At 45.3% G+C, this 17,658-nt stretch overlaps 1 protein-coding gene across 38 annotated transcripts in view; it reads right to left on the bottom strand.

Annotated features, from left to right (window-relative positions):
• The window catches only part of CLASP2 (cytoplasmic linker associated protein 2), a 1,832,463-nt gene that overhangs the window by 1,022,549 nt on the left and 792,256 nt on the right, over positions 1-17,658 (bottom strand). For all 38 annotated transcript variants that reach the window (XM_085607571.1, XM_085607579.1, XM_085607573.1 and 35 more), the window contains one exon: positions 1,220-1,299. In XM_085607571.1, the coding sequence (XP_085463697.1) occupies positions 1,220-1,299 (80 nt within the window). The remainder of the gene's footprint in view (positions 1-1,219; positions 1,300-17,658) is intronic.

Genomic DNA, 17,658 nt, shown 5'->3' with positions numbered 1-17,658 from the left:
TTCGAAAGTCAGCACCAGCAGGTGGTCATTCGCTTGCCGCAGGGTGGGATCCTTGTCGCCAGTGTTATGTGCCACTCGTGGTATGCCTGATGCGCAGCCCGTAACACAAGATCACTCACTCTTACTTTAGCTATGGGAACGAGCCTCGATCCTGTTTATTTATACTCCATTGGCTGCACCTGGCAGTGGGGTTGCATGCACCTTTATGTGGTTCTGGGTCAGTGGATCAGGCCGGGTGTCTCACTACAGACGCAACATTCCAAAGTGCAAGTGAATTGCTATAAAAATTCTCCAGATTAGTCAGGCGCCTTGGTGAGGTTACAAGGTGAGGAATCTGCAGTTAGAAGTTTCGATCAGAAAATGACCGATTCAAACGCCATAGTGAAAAACATGTCCAGGACTTACTGGTTAAATTACATAATTATCCTCAATTTAAATTTTTGGCAACTCTCCTTGGACTATATATCTAAAATTCTTCAAAATACCCTGGTGGACGCCACAAAGTTTAATTTAATAGCACCTCTTGCATTTGCCCAGACTTTACACGTGTTCAAACTAAGGTTATACTTTGCTCTTCTCTGGATACCAAACTGACTGTCAGTATACAAGAAGGCTAAAAGTATGATCTCTTTCTTTAAAGTTAAAATTTCTTTGCTCCTGAACTCTCTTACCAGCACCAATAAGGACAAAGGAGAGAACACCACCAACAGAAACTAAGCAAAGACTAAGAAACTTAGCTACTTAGATCCTACACATCTTTTCTCAGTACCATACCAGAGAATGAAGTTGGGAACCTGGCCAATTGTAATAAGAGGTAATTAAAATTATGTTAAGGCAGCATTACATAAAACAAGGAATGCATTTTGTACAAAACCAAGAATAAGACGATTGGAAGGGACTAAACAGCAATTATTGTTTCAAGTGTTATTATTCCTGTATAGCTACACACTATCAATAAAACTTTGCAAATCAACTGTATGTTTAAACATTATACAACGTAAGTATACAAGCATAATTGTCTGCGTACACAGCATGGAATGCAAAATGTTATACCCATTTGTTACACACCAGAGGACATTTCAGGTTCTAATTTTGACTGAAAAGAATTAACCAGCCATACCACTCTTTAAAATACAGAGATGCAGCTTTACTAAAACAAATCTAAAATTCACACAAACATTAAGTGCAAAGGGACTGAAAAAAGTGAGAGATGCCCAACCTGCACTGAAGGAACGTCAGTAAATGCCTTTACAAAATCATCTTCGTCAAGCGCGCCAGCACCCCCTTCTTTAGCTGCACCTAAAGAAATAACAAAAGAGATTTAAAAATTGAGAAAGAGAGTGAGAGAAAGGAGGTTGTGCGAACACCCACAAAGTAACATTTACCACATGTATCTGTGATCAAGACATTTATAACAATGATATTAACCCCTTCGGTGCTCATGACGGAATGGTTCCGTCATGACCCACGGTTGAGCTGTGCTCATGACGGAACCATTCCGTCATGACCACACCCGCGCAAGATTCCGTCAGCACAGCGGCGGAATCTGCGCAGCATCGAAGGGGTTAAGAAAGTAATAAAAGTCTGTTTTGTAAACAAATGAGGACCACTTTGAAAATAATTTATCATTCACAGTTTCAACACAAGAAACTGTAAAGCTTAGTGTGGCAAAACGTTAATATGGTAATCTTGTTTCACATCAGCATAGAATCTCCTCCAGATTCATTAAATTACTAACCCATCTCAAAATGGAAATTCTGAAGCAATGTTAATAATGGGTGCTAGGTCGAGCTGGCTCTGTCTGCCAACTAGTGGCTCCACTGGAAGTGACATGCATATGATGCTTGCTGGTATGTGATGTCTGGTATGTGATGTTTGGTCCGTCCGAGTCCCTCTCACCCCCTACCCCCCTCTGACCCCTGAACGTGCACACAAAAAAGCAAAGGACAGAGAATGAAGCCAGGGGAATAAATTAATTTATAAGCAGGAGAAAAAAATGTATTCTCAAAGGGGGCAGAGGGAGGTTTGTAAGGAACCTACAACCGCATGCATCTGAAGAACAAGTTACGTATCTTTGGTAATGCTTTTGGTAGAGACTATCTAGCCGCAGATTCCTCACCTTTTGAATATTCCCCAGACGTCAGACTGGATCCTGAAACTTTTCAGCAGTACCTCTGCGTTCCAGGAGGTGGCAAAGTGCGGCTTCACACGGATGCCGTACCGCTACGGAAATGAGGTGCAGAGGTTATTTAGGGGCCACTCCAGTGCACTGATTTCAGTTGCTTTCAAGGCTATCTGCGGCACCAGGTGCAGAGCCCTAATTTCAAATTGGTTGACTCATGTGCAGATTCCTAGACTTGGGATCTTATCAATGGGTACAGTACAATCACAGACTGAGGAATATCGGAGAGGAATCTGCGGCCTTATAGAATCTCTACAGAAAGAGCGTTACCGAGGTAAGTTGTTTTTCTGATAGAGACTTCTAGCCGCAGACTCCTCACCTTTGAATGGATACCAAAGCAGTAATTATACAGAGATGGGTCAGTGACTTGGCTCAAACCACAAAGTCCTGAAAGAACAGAGCGGGCAAAATGTCCCTCTCGGCGAATAGGATTGTCTAGACAATAATACTTTGTGAAAATATGGAGGGACACCCACATTGCCGTCTGGCAAATGTCCATGACAGGGACTAGGCATGCCAACACCGTAGTAGCAGCTAGGTCCCTGGTAGAATGAGCATGCAAAAGGTTGCTTTCTGGCCAAGCGTAGCAGATCTTAATGCAAATCACGAACCAACAGGAGATTTTCCTCTTTAGCAGATCCCTGCCTCTTTTCCATCCAGGGAACCTCACAAAGAGGTGATTGTCCACCTGGTGTTCTTTGGTGCAATCAATTTAAAACTTAGAGTTCTCTGGGGGTCCAAACAGTGGAGTCTCTCCCCCTCTTTGGAGGGGTGAGGCAGAGCATAGAACACTGGCAAGTGATGTTTTGACCATATGGAACGGCGACACAACCTTTGACAAGAAGGATGCACATTTCAGCACAATCAGCTTTTCTGGGAAGAAGGTGGTGTACAGCGGGTTGACACAGAGAGCTTGAAGCTCACTCACACACCACACTGATGTTATGGCAACGAGGAACACTGTCTTGAGAGAGTGACATTGCAGGAAACAGCTGTGAAGTGGCTCAAAATGAGTGCACATCAGATTTGTGAAGAACAACTTAAGGACCCACTTCGGCATGACAAAAGGAGAAAGAGGAAACAAATATTGTTACCCTTTCAAATAGCACATAACCACTTGACACTTAAACAATGAGGGCTGATCAGATATCCATAAAAAGGCCAAAAGATACCATTTAAATGAGCCCAGAGCAGAGTCTTGCCGGGCTAAAGGCAAAACAAACAACAAAATGTCAGATAACCTTGCCTGGTGAAGCACTATCTGCTGAGTGCTGTACCAAGCCACAAATTTGTCCCAACAACAGTCAAGAGACTCCTGACTGCCAAGATGGCGTCAACCACCTCCAGAGAAAGGTTGAAGGTGTTTAGCTGCTGCAATATCCAGGCACGTGGTGAAAATTGTGAAGGCCTGGGTGCAGAACCCTGTCCTGTTGCAACAGCACGTCGTCCCAGAGAGGTAGACTGATTAAAGGACAGATGTTCTGACTCAGGAGCTCTGGATACCATACTCTCCGTGACCAATCCTGGGCCACTTGGATGACTTGGACCCGGTCAATCGTGATCTTATTGAGAACTTGTGGCAGGATTGGTATCAGTAGAAAGGCATACAGGAGTACCAAGTTTCACTCAAGATGGACCGAGTCTCTCAATGAAAGACGCTTTGGGAACTCCAACGTGCAGAAGTGCAGACATTGCTCGTTCTCTGCAGTGGCAAACAAATCAAGCCAGTGTTCTCTCCAGTCTCAGAACAGACCTTGTGCCACTTCCAAGTGTAACTGGTTGATGGCTCAGTTTGTTCCACCCTAGCATTTAACAACCCTGCCAGGTAGTTCAACAGCAGAAAAATTCCTTCAAGCTCCACCCTTCCCCAGAGGCCCAGGGCCCATCACTCCACCGTCCGGTTTGTTGCAGTACTACAAACCAGTGGTGTTGCCCTTAAGCACCTATACCAGCCTCCGCTTGATGGGCGTAAGGAAGACTTTCCAAGCCTATGGCCCTCCGCTCCAGAAGCTTGATATGGTGTGGGACGCTTCAGTAGGCCAGAGGCCTCTAACCTCAACCTCATTGGTTGCCACTGTCAACTCTGGGTGGGATGAGAAGGGTCTCTGGCAGTTCAGTAACCACCACTGCAGATCTTTTGCAGGCTCCTCCAAGATCAGGACATAGTCAGAGAGGTTCCATTGATGTTTGGCCCACTTAGACTTCGGGTCGCAATGCAGAGCCCACATATGATACCTAGAATGCTTAACCAGTAGGATGTAGGAGGCCATCAGTCCCAGTAGCCTCAGAGATGACTTCACTGAAACCCAAGATAGAGGCTCAAAAACCTGAATGTCTCGGTCTCTCTGAGACATCCAGAGGCACAAAAATGAACCATGTCCAGAACGGCACCGATGAAGGGGAGCATACGATAAGAAGACAGGTGTGACTTTGGCACGGTTATAGTGAAACCCAAGGATAACAGGAAATTCGCAGTCGTCTGGCAGTGGATGAGGACTGCCTGAAGTGTGCCCGCTTTTGAAAAACAGTTGATAGGGTAGAGGAAGACGGAGATCCCTGACCTCCGAAGGTGTGCAGCTACCATTACCATCACTTATGTGAACACCCGAGGAGCACTGTTTAGACCAAACGGGGGCACATCGAACTGGAAATGCTCCTGTCCCACCATGAGCTAGGTTATTTGGAAATAGGCATCCTGCAGTTCCAACTCCACCATTCAGTCTCCAGGGTCGAGGGCAGACAAGACCTGGGCTAGGGTGAGCATTTGGAATTCTTCTTTCGGATGAAGGCATTGAAAGGGTGCATGTATAAAATACGACTCAGGCCTTCTTTGGCACCCGAAATTAGTAGTAGAAATAACAACCACAACCTACTTCTGCAGCCGGAACTCTCTCGATAGCCCCTTTGGTCATTAGAGTTTGAACCTGCTGCCGCAAAACAGACAGATAGTTCTCCGTCAGTCAGTGGGAGGACAATGGAAGATTTGGCAGCATGGAAAGAAAGGGTAAAGTATACCTCTTCCGAACAATTTGCAGGACCCACTTGCCCGATGTTACGACCAGCAAAACCCGGCAGGAATTGTCAAATTGTACCTCCCACTGAGTAGCTATGCTCCACTAATGGCACACTAAAGGGGTTTGGCAGGTGGGGATGCAGGAGGGGTGAGGGGCAGAAGACTGGGTAGTCCCCTGACCTTGACCGCATGGGTGCCAAGGCCTCAACCGCTGGCGGGGTTGGTAAGGAAGGACAGATGAACAGAGAGCATGCAATGGCCCTACTGTTTTTGAACTGCTCTAAATTGGAATGAGCTTGTCCCTTGTCCCCAGAAAGGCAAGCCACATCAAAGGGCATGTCTATGAGGGATTGTAAGAAACTGGCTCTATATATACTGCACCAAAGTGAGGTACAGTGTGTATAGAGTCCAAGGGTCTCCAAAGGTTTGGCAGAGGTTAAAGTTAGATAGAACCTTACTCTCTAAAGTGGTAGCTTGGTCGAGCAGTAAGGCAGTATCAGAGGACAGTGTTAAGCATTTGATGTACACACTCAGTCAGCAAATGGTATCACACACTCAAGAACTGAACTCTAGGCCAATTGTTTTGTATAAAAAAATATACCGTTTCATTTTTAGAACCAAGCAAGCCTGGTACAGGTACACATATAAATACTTTGCAGTAGTAAATTACTTGTATGAACACAGTTCAAAATTGCAGTATGACTTGTACTGGTTTTGGTTACAGTTTTAAGTAAGCAGTTTGCAACACATTGCAGGTATAGTACATTCAAATGAATGGGCTTTTTAAGAAAAATGCAGTTAATTACTTTTCAGATTACTTTTCCTAACACAGGATAGGATCCTAGATTCAGCCCTGGGACATTTCCTTTAAACAGGTGAGTAAATGCATTTTGGTTAAAGGTACGATGATTCTTAAGGAATATTATTGCATTTCAAAAAGTTGACACTTAGAAACTTTTTCACATAGAATCACCAATGTTATCCTATGGTAGGAAATTCACTTCGCGGGTAAGGTACTTTTGCGTTACGTTTGTAATCCAGTGCTGGACTCCTAGATTCAGCACTGGGACATCTACTTAAAACAGTTAAGTAATTACGTTTTTGTAGTTTGTATGATTTTTAAAGAATATTCTTGTATTTCAAAAGTTGACAGAAACTTTTTCACAAAGAACCCCCAATGTTATCCTATGGAAGGAAATTCAATTCACAGGTAAGTTACTTTTTAGTTACTTTTCTTACTCAGTGCTGGACACCTGGGTTCAGCACTGGGACCTTTCCTGCAAACAGTTGAGAAAATTCGGTTAGGTTATTTGTGCTATTTTTAAGGAATATACTTAGTTTTCAAAAGTCGACACAGAGAAACTTTTAGAGGGAAAAAGTATCAATGTTATCCTATGAGGAAAAGTGAGTTATCGGTCTCGAGGTAAGTAATCGGTCTTTTGAGTTAGAGTTCTGGGGTTAACCTCAGGGTGCAAAGTGTTGAGGCCCAATGTTATCCTATGGAGGATGGGGGGTTCCGGTTGGTGGCGGCTGGCAAGCAGGCCACGGGGTTGTGGGAGCAAAGCTCCTAGGGTTAAGCTCAGGGCAAGTTGGGGACCAAGTTAGCACCAAAGGGGCACCTTCAGCGGCACGAGGGCAGCCGGGTGCAGGGTGCTGTTTTGAGGTCGAGTGCCCTGTTGATTTCAATGGAGATTCTCCGGGACAAATAAACACTGCAGGCTCGGGGACAAGGATCTTCTAGGAGTGACCACCGCTTCGAGGCGTAAGTTGGGATGTAGAGGGATGGTTAGGCACCACTGGGTTGGGCACACAAGGCCGTGGGGGGCCTTTGGATGTCGGATTTTCTTACCCGCTCTGGTCGCAGTAGGGGGGTCCTCTGGATTGAGGCTGCAGGAGTCGTCTGGAGGCTTGAGGCAGGTCAGGGATCGCGGGATCTAGGGTCAGGATCGCCGGGGGGACCTCCTCGTGGTGTTTGTTCACTCAAACACGGGCCGGGTTCGGAGGGTGCAGAGTGTGCTGGACTTGCGGTTCCTGGCTGGCACCAGAAGCTGCAGTTTAAACACATCCGGTGTTCTCAGGAGAAACAGCTTGGCGAGTGAAAGCAGGCAGGTCCTCCGGGGTTTTTGAGGTTGCTGGCCGCTGGACACGGCGAGGTTTCGCAGGAGCAGGTTCGAGGGGAGACAGGCCTGTAGGGCTGGGGCCAAGTCAGTGGGCGTTGTCCTCTTGTTAGCTCTGCACGGCTTTTCGCCCTTCTTTTCTTGTGGTTGCTGGATCTGAGGAAGGAAGGTTCAGGGTGCCTCTAAATACAAAATTTAAGGGCGTTACAGGTAGGTAAAGGGAGCAGGATCGTGGCATCTGACAGTTGACCAGGGGGCCAGAGCAAGGTTTGGACCACACTCCAAACAGGGTGCCTCGATAAAAGGCAAAATAGCTCAGTTGATGTATGCCCCAGCTGGAGGACTTTTGTCAGGACGTTGGTCTCGACCTCCAAGGTGGGAAGCTAAAGGTCAAGGGCTTTGGCCGCCCTATGCATCATGATGTTGTATGAAGCGCCCTGACAAGTATGGAGACCACTAGCTTCCGGTAGGTTATTATACTAAGTCTCTTTGTAGTATGTCTGGCCAATCTCATCACTGCATGCAGGATATGTATTTTGCCTTGAGAAGGTGGCAGATCAAGTGAAGGAAGTGGTGTCGCTACAGCATCTGAGCACTACCTTGGTCAAACCTGAGCCAACTCGGAGTCACAAAGGATAAGAAGTACCTCATCTTCCGACGTCGATGGAGTCCGCATCGGTGTCAAAGGGCCGAGAACCTGCGTCGATTGTGGAACCAGTGTCTGATTTGCAGTCATTAGAACCGGGATACTGGAGATATAAGAGGCCCTGGAATAGTCTCAGACGGTACAACTAGCACAGACGGAGTGGCGCTCATATAGGCTCCGTACTTCAAAGAAACTAGAAGTGGATGATTCTGCCTCAAACAATACATGTGACATTTCCTGTTTGAGCTTATCACAAACAGATCAGTTTGTGGAAAGTACCACATAGCAAACACCTGGTTCATTTATTAAACCAACCCCCACAAGTAGTGTGCAGAAGAATCTGCTGAGGATGTCCACTCACTAAGTCCGCAGTCCAATTCCCCCTCACCATCAGATGAACTTCTTGAGGATCAATCCCTCTATGCCCCAATGTTAGAGCAAGCCTGCACCTTACAAGGGAAACCCACACCTCCCCACTAATTCAGTAAGTGCAGGGCAGCAGTGTTTTCTATTAAAATCCAAATCTGCTACCCCCTAAATGCGGGGAACCAAGACCTTCAATGCACACTTTACAACCCTGCGCTCACGAATACTGATAAGTAGGAGATGTTTTTTGCTGGTCCCAAAGGTCATTGAAAGTCAAGCATTTGATGTGCACCCTCGCAATCATACAGAGAGACAACTGTAACCAGAGTGAGCTAGGGCCATGGACTCAAGAATAAGAAAAAGATCCCTTCGCCTCCGAAACAACTCCAACATAGGAGGATTCCCATGAATTGTTTCTTGAAGCAGGTCGTAAAAGTTTTTGTTTTACAGCATAATGCCCACAGTAGCGAGGCCCCTCCCTAAGTATGGACAGATGTGAATGTCCTAACAATGGAGATGTGCCACTACCACTGCCATCAACATGGGATATAATCTTGGTGCTAAAGCCAACCCTAATGGAAGCACTTTTAACTTAAAAATGTGACTTCCCCCACAGTGAATTTCAAGGTTGGCATGTGATGGGGGGAGTTCAGCAGTCAGAAGTTAGCTTTTTGCAGGACCAAAGAGATAAGCCAATGTTGAGCCTGATAGGATGAGAGAATGTACACCAAAAATAAACACCAGCAGTGTGGGCCCTAGTGAGTCTTACTAAATATTGTAAACTCGTACTCTCTACTTTTCATGACTCCACTGCTTAGAAGCTACAACTATTGAACAACCAAGAACCAATTAAAAAGGAGCGTGTACTATGTTAATCTATTGGCGGCCAAGATTCAAGCCATCAAAAAAGTCCAGAATTATATCCAACAAGATGCAATTCCACAATATTCAATTTTCAGGAGTCTTGCATTTCAAAATCCAACTTTTATTCATTTTTCAAAACAACACTTCTGACAATCAGCCCAACCAACACGTTTCGTCCCTTAGGACTTCATCAGGGTTTTGAGTTCCAATACTGTATATCTTGAATGCCATGAAGTGTGACCTCTGGTTCAATATTTTCGTGGTGAATCAGTCTCTTTCCCTGGGTGGTATAATACCTCATAATCCATCTTTCTCTTCCGTGTGTCAAGGCAGAATGTCGCGAGCAAACACCAACATCAGTAGTTAAAAGTACGCTTTTTGCAGGACCGGAGAGATAAGCCAATTTTGAGCCTGATAAGATGAGAGAATATGCTTAAGAGTGCCATTTAGAGCATCTTTTTCAACAATCTGTTTAGAAATCTATAGTCGTCCAAAAATCAATCTCCCCATCTTTCTTGGGCACCAAAAACTTCCTTCTTGCTCTGGGAGTGAATCAACTCTTTATCCCTTGGCTAAAAGGGACGAGATTGCAGTAATTGAAGATGTTTGACTGAGGCGGGGATGCAGGGAGAACTGAATGGCACAAAATCAGCAGAAATCAGTTGAAGGACCCAAGTAGTGTGAAGTTATCCTCTGCCGTTGAAAAACAAATACAGCTACATGACCCCTCTACTGGTATCTCATAGTGCAGGCAGTATAAGTCAAAGAAGTTTCATGGTTTGGGTGGAAGAGGTAGATGAATGGGAAGGAGATGGCTGTCCTTTTCCTGAGCCTCTGCTCAAATTACGAGAAGATGGGCAGTTGTTGCTTTTGCAATGGAGACTGCAACTGCTGGTAGCTAAACTAGTGGCTGCAGCCCTAGACTCCCAGTACTGTCTAGGGAAGCACTTTGTAGAAAATTAAGGACTCAAACAACAAAAAATAGCATACTCATTTCAATGAGTCCACTTTATCACCAAAATGGTACTGGACATGGAAGGACATCTCCAGCAATGGGGCCTTGAAATCCTCCTATAAGACAGTGGCCCCCCCCAATCGAGGAGTGTCATGTAATCCAATCCACAAATCTTACCAGGTCAAAAACACATTGTGTTTCTTTATGCTAGCATGTAGCAAGCGTAAATCTGTACTGTACCAAGAAAATATTATGCAAAGCGCATGATCTATGGTGGTCTGCTCATTTGTGGAAATGTAAGCTGAAAACATTGTAGGGACTTGCTACCCATAAGTCTACAAGAGGCAGCCATCTTGTTGGCTGCCTCTGCTATTGTGACTACTAAGAACTTTGGAAGCGAACTCTAAAATGGAAGAAATAAGGTTTCCTGATTTAGTCACAATGAATTAGATGCCATTATTGTTGATTGTTAATGACTCAATACATGTAATTTAGCAATTTGCAAAGATTAGAGACTGTAAACTTATATTTTAAAACAAAAAAAGTATTTATCATTTATATCATTACACCTCCACCTCCCCCCAAACTATAGAACTCCTCCTTGGGTTTTATTGTACACATTATTTAGTATTTTAGACAGCAGGGGTTTAGCAGTCTGGGTGGGTTTGAGTGCAAATTATACACACTGGTTCAATGTGTTTCTTTAACCCGTTCGCTGCTTCTGTCGGCCAACGGAGGTCGCGAGCACTACCTCCGCCCACTCATCAAAGCCGCCGCACCGTGGCGGATTTTCGGCCGCGGTAAACTGGTTAATCTCCTAAAATACCCCATCCTTGAGATGTTTTTATTGCTGGTTAGAAAGAGGTTGCAGCACAGGGATGGGATCGGAGGAAGAGGAGAGCTCTACTTTGAACTCAGCCTCTATTTGCCACAGCAGGAAAAGGATGGGTAACGTCTGTGATCTTTCTTATATTTTTAGGTCAAGCCTGAGGAGCGCATGCGCTGCTCTGCTAGGCATGCGGTATTGAGGTAGGGACTTGAAGCTCTGCCCACTCTCAACCCACATTTCTCATTGACTTGTATCACTGTCCACTGTAAACTGTGGCTGTTTATTGGTCAATAGGTTTAGTACTCCCTCCTTAGTACTGCCTTGTCTCATTTTGTAACCTTCCATGGCGACACCCCCGGTTACAAATGTTGTTGCTCGGCAGGCTTTAATTACAGCCTCTGGGAACTATTTTCTGAAATAGCTTTGTCCTGCCTGCAACAGCTCACTCCTAACGTTTTTTTTATTTTAACAGCACGCATTTGCAATGCAATGGGTCTCGCATTTGCGAGAGTTTGAGCTATTGGCATTGTAAATGACAATGCCTTCTATCAGTTTTAAAAACAACACATAATTGTCCTTCACAATGCCAATAGCGCAAACTTTCATAAATGTAAGACCTATTGCCTTGCAAATGCTTGTTGTACTTCCTGGAAGGACAGTAGATCCGTGAGCATGACCTAGTCCAGGTCAATCTAATGGAAGGGGATCTGGACACTGTTTTAAATGATGCTACCATCAGTTTGTCCTCCGTCTCATGATTGGCCCTGAGGAACATCTTTGCTCAGAGGGAACACAGCGAGACACATGAGTGGGTCCAAGACACCATAAGCAGGTATGTCAGAGACATTTGGCAACAACATGAAATGCAGAGCTTAGATCCGGAATATTTGGTTGGAGACAGTTTTGAAAAATGAGAAAAAACATGACAAAGTCAAAAATTCATAGGAAAATGCCCAGCGGCTCAGACTCCCATAGTTCTGTAGGCACAGAAAAAATAACTGATATCACCAGTTCTCAAACACCATATAAGCTGCTCCACACGTCACCTAGTGCAAGTGCTTAAAAACATCTGGATCTAATTTGGAGACGGGGATAAAAAGTTTAAATAAAGATAGCAAATCCCAAGCAAAACGATCTGATACAACACAGGTGCAAAGGAATCTATGTTCTATCAGCCACATAAAGTCAAAAGTAAGGGAGACAATAGTATCGGTCTTTACCAAAGAGAAGACATTTTTGCTGCCAAAAAAAAAAAAAAGGTGTGCTGCATCATAGATGCAATTTCTCAAAGTAATAAACAGGCATGGAGACCGACCTAAAACGGTCATAATTTAGTCATCGTGGGGTTCGGATTGCTAACCAGTTCTTCATCATCACAATCTCAAGGCTCAAGTGACACTGTCAAGACAGATAGCTACGACTCTACGGTAGACAGGAACACAGACCACTACTGTGCGTTTACTACAGCAGGGTCCAACGGTCAAGTTTCTGAAGTCGAGGATAATGATGAATAAGAGCTGTATTCTGGGGAACGAGAAGGACTAGAACCACACTTTTGAACGATTAAAAGATGTGGGATTAAATTGAGTAAACACTTGGAAAAGAATCAATAGACCCATAAAAATAATAGACCACGACAAGGAGAAAAAAGCCAACAATTAATCTAGAAAACAGCAAATTTTGCCTGGCAAGCACAGAGCTGTTTTGGGTTGCTAGAAAATTTGAACTAAAGAATATGTAGTCCTTTGTTTATGCCACCAAACCCACTGTGAAATAACTATTGACGCACTAAATCAATGTCCAAATATTTGTGTGCATTGTAACAATAACTGTAATTACCCAGGGAAGCACTGTTTTATTATCCTCTTGCTAAAGATATCTGATCCATTACCGTCGAGCGAGTTGCAGTGTAGAGCTAAAGTGTGTTTTTTTATTTGCAATTAAACTAAGTAATTCCAAAGCAAGACAAGCATTTGCAATGCAATAGGTCTCGCATTTACGTGAGTTTAAGCTATTGGCATTGTAAATGACAATGCCTTTTATTTATGTTTTAAAAACGAAAACAAAAATAAAAGGCATTGTTATGTGCAATGTGAATAGCTCAAACTCGCGTAAATGCGAGACCTATTGCATTGTAAATGCTTGTTCTTTCTGCAATGCCTTTACACTTTAATCTTCATGGTTTCCATTTTAATTATTTTCAGTGTTCACTGCGAAGCCTAATGTGCTTTACGTCTATTTCCGAGGTGTTATTTGATATTAAATTTCCATATTGACCAAGTCCAGTTGTGGAGCAACAAACTCCTTAAAGGATTAACACCTCTCCCGGTTCATCAATAGTGTTTAAGATTGAAAACCACAGTATAAGCACTACATCTGTATCAAAGCAGTCTAAATAACAGAAAGACATGTTAAAGCATAGACAGCAGTCAACCAACTCATATGCATCTACTTCTTTTCTTTGCTTAAACTGTGTAAATATAATAAGTTCAGATACTCCCTATGAAACGTGCTAACGTCCTCTTCAAATAGAAAACCCAACTACATATTATTTCTCTTCCCAGTACTCGAAGTATCTAATGTCCCCTGAATACAGTCACATATCTACTCATTAATCGAAGGTTAGTTAGCATTCCCGGGGGAGGGGGTGGTCGCAGAGCAACGCAAGAGCTAGCAAGCGAAGAACCACACCTGCACGCGTCCACTAGAGCCAGGATAAGTAAAGCGTCTATGGCTGGGCACCTGTAGCACACGATCTTCCTCTCATTAGATGCTTTGCGCCTCCAATAAGCTGTCCCTGGTCACCAACCGTCTACCAGCCCATCGATGCTGTTGCTGTACGCGGGCATTAGTTGGGCTACCCCCTCCCTGTGTCAGCACATTGTGCAGTTGGTTTGGCTGTGACGCAGTAGACCCCCTCTGCCTTCCCGCAGATCCGGCACTGAGGGCAGCGGTTCCGCGGCCATCCCAGCAAGTGGCGGATTGTTAGGAGGGTGCGCGTCCTCTACCGTGCCACCTGCTCGGACCCCAACCGCCACATCACAAGAATCGCCTGAGTCCCGGAGCGCGGCCGCTCCTCCCCGCCCACGGAGTCCCTGCTGCTGGGGCGTGTGAGCGCCTGCACCCGTGGGAGCGGCTATGGAGGAAGAAGACGAGTTGATGGAAGAGATGATGCTGGCCATGGCAGAGATCCCTGTGAGTACCGTGGCACCTTGGGGAGGGAGGGTTGGGTGCGCCTGGCATGGGTAGGAACTCAAACGTTTTTCGTGCCAAATTGGCCCTCAGCCTTCTTACAACCATTTGTCCCTCCCCCATAACTGCCTGTGATCTGCGGCATTGTGGACGGTGCACTCAGGCAGCAGGGTCAGCCCTGCCTCCTCCCCAGTATTCCGCAGGATATTGTTTTCTTTCTGCCCCTGGGGGATGATTTTAAGCAGCGATAAGCGGTGGAAGATAAGTCTGTCAACTGCTTAATTATCGGGTTGAAAACTGTAAACAGATGTGCATAAAACGAAATCGTTTATTTTGACGGAAAGTTATTGCGCTTTGGCAAAACTTGGTATCTTCGAAATCACGGAAAATGAACTATTGGTCCCCTTGCTGCCGGAAGTTCGATCAGTCGTGGTCTCTGTGCACGTGTCCACCTATTTAAACCGGCCGTACACGTGCACATCCCCTGTCCTGCAAGTTAATCTAATGCTGTCGTACGCGTTCACGAACGCGTTCACAATTGCAGTCCTTTGTGCGCGTGTACATGTCCTGTCCCCCTTCCGAAGCAAGTCGACAACAATAGATCTCGCCAGCGACATCGCATCGCGCTGCGTCGCTAGGAGAGACCTAAAAAACGACTATGAACGGTATCTTAGCGGGCCTCTTAAATGGAAATGTTAAGCTAACTCATTTCTTATCTTATTTGATAAAATTTCTTAACCTAGTCAGTAAATATCAAACTTATAAAACACAAGATGGGAAATGCCTCACACTTGCCATGCAGATCACAACAATTCAGGAAGATCGTTAGAAATTAGCATCCGATTGAAGCTGTCATCAGCTCAGGCAATGAGAAGGCTTAGAATGTAAGAGTCAAGTATTGGTGTAAGTCTGCATTCCAAAACTCACGTTCCAAGTCTGAAGCTGTGGCGTGAAGGTGAGGGGGAAAATGGGCATGTGGGTTTACTTTTTGGGGGGGCCTTGCGGGAGGAACAGTGGGAGTGACCAAATGCTACTGGGCATTAACAGTTTTCCTGCCTTATCATGTGGCTTTTGTTCTGCTCCACAGTTCAGTGACTAGATATTAAGCATTAAGGGACACAGCAGAGGGCAATAATGTTAAAATAGTGCATTATCTATGTTATACAGAAGAAAGTGGTCGACTGAGTTTAAGCCTGGGCAAAGCACTACGCTACGCTCGCGTAGTTTGCGAAGTTTGCGCTACTTGGCACTACGCGAATTGCACGTAGCACAGTGCAAACATGCGTAGCGTAGCGTAGTAGTAATTTTTTGCTTGCTTGCGGTCCTCAATATCAAGTTGGCGACCGCAAGCAAGCAAAATGACATCCCGGCGATACTTTTTCCTTGTTCGTGATCAGCAACATCAAGTTGCCGATCGCGAGCGTGGAAAATAAATATCCCGGCGAGATTCTCAACGTGAGGAGGTCAGGTTTCTCATTGTGAGTGGTCGCGTAGGCTCACGATGAGAAACTACCAGTCCGCGTTGAGAAAGCTGCCGCTCGAGTAAAAATCTACTTGAGCGGCAGAAAACTACAGCTTGCACTGTGCAAGATGCCGTTTTCAATGATTGCACAGTGCAATCATTGAAAACGGTATCTTGCACAGTGCGAACAGGGTACGACGCAGTTCGCGAAGTGCTACGCGTAGCTCGCGTAGTGCAAAGTGCACTTTGCGTAGCTTCGCGTAGTGCTACTTCGCGAATTACGGCCAGGGTTAGTTAAGTTACTGGCTGTGGCACTTGGAGATAGAGGGTCTAACTGAGGAGAAGGCTATACCAGCGGGAACACATGAACCGTACACACTTCAGGAGGTCATTAAGATGAGCGAAAATGTCCCTAACTCATTACCATATCTGATGCAACAGATGGCTCGAGTATGGTAGAGTGGTGATAGTGGTCTTGCGCAGCATGCCATATGTGAGGGACCTGCTCCTCTGGACACTCAGACCGTGCTCGGCACTCCTGCATGACACGTCCTTCGCATGGTGGTATGAGGGAGGTTGCAAGACTGCAGGGGAGCTTTAGCCCAACAATAGGTTTATCACCACTGATCAGGTTTAAGAGAAGGTCAGGGTCCGACTGAAGCAATTTCTGCAGTATGCTAGATTGGCACATACAACTAGGGGGGGTCAGGACCATTTTCCCCAGATGAACCACAGAAGCACGATGTGCTGTGGCAACTGAGGGATCCCGCGGGTTGCAGGTGGCTTAATACACACCTAAATGTAGCCTTAACTGCAGATAAGGGGAGGTACACTGCACGGGCTAAAAAGAGATCGAGAGCGGACAGTGGGGAGGGGGGATGGGGGGGGTGCTGTCAGACACTGAACGGCGTAGAGACTGCTCCAGTTAGTGTCCCCAAACTTCAAACTCCTACAATTTCATATGAGCCCTCAGAAGCTCTATAGAATATATCCTAAGATTCCTTCTCGAGGTAGCAGATGTGACCAGCCTGCGACAGGCTTCACGCACATGACATGGTCCTGTGGGCGACTAGTGGGTTTCTGGACAGATGTATTTGGTGCACTGACACATATACTAGGAGCCATCCTGCGGACGACAGTGAAAATGCTACCACAGGCGGTAGGATACCGAAAAACAGGCCTGAATGCTGGCACTAACAACAGTCCTAGCGAGACGCCAGATTGCCATCGGTTGGTGGGTGCCTCGAAAATCAGAGGTCGTGGCTTGGAGATCAGATCTGCAGGAGTGGGTACTAGCAGATGAGCAGCATATTAAATGTACCCATAGAGGCAAATAGCAGTAAAAGACCTAGCGTCCTGGGTGGAAATGGTCTTGAAAAGTCCACAGCAAAGAGGCCACTGCTAGAGGCATGGGAGGTAGCACAAACGGACACTCGCAGAATACATGGTCAAAGAAAAGTGAGCAGGCTATGCAGAACACAACTGCAGATCTGTTGCCTGTAAACTGGCTGCAATGGATTCTGGCTTATTAAGTTTATATGTCGGTACTGAAAATGCTAATAAACAAAATTAAAAATGTTTTAAGTGTTAACAAAACAGCGCACATGCAAGGTGAGTCCACATTCCCTATGGTTGTTAGAGGAGTCTCCCAAACAGCTGATTCAAGCGCTCCAGCCACTCAGCACTACCACTTTCCTGTAAGGTCTCTACCACAGCCTAAGAACCAAATAGTTGTATGATGTTTTTTTTATAAGGGGACCAACTGAACAATGACATAGAATTTTCCCTGTTTCTGCTACAGTCTTATGTTCCTGGATATTGTAATGTTTCTGCCTGTCCTGTTGCGGGTGCTACTTGAGTAATAGCAGAAAGTGTAATAAGAGCTCCTGGGTCGGGACATGAAATCCACATCCAATTAACGGCCCAGTCAGGGCACAACAAGAATTAGCAAAGCCAGTAAAAGTCTGTACAAGGCAAACAAGTGCACTTTTTGGGGATTTTTTTTTATTTAAGACGAAAAAGAACAAAAAAA

The sequence above is a fragment of the Triturus cristatus genome, chromosome 5_2, assembly GCF_964204655.1.
Source record: "Triturus cristatus chromosome 5_2, aTriCri1.1, whole genome shotgun sequence".
NCBI classification, from domain to species: Eukaryota; Metazoa; Chordata; class Amphibia; order Caudata; family Salamandridae; genus Triturus; species Triturus cristatus.
This window is presented reverse-complemented; position numbering and strand designations above follow the sequence as displayed.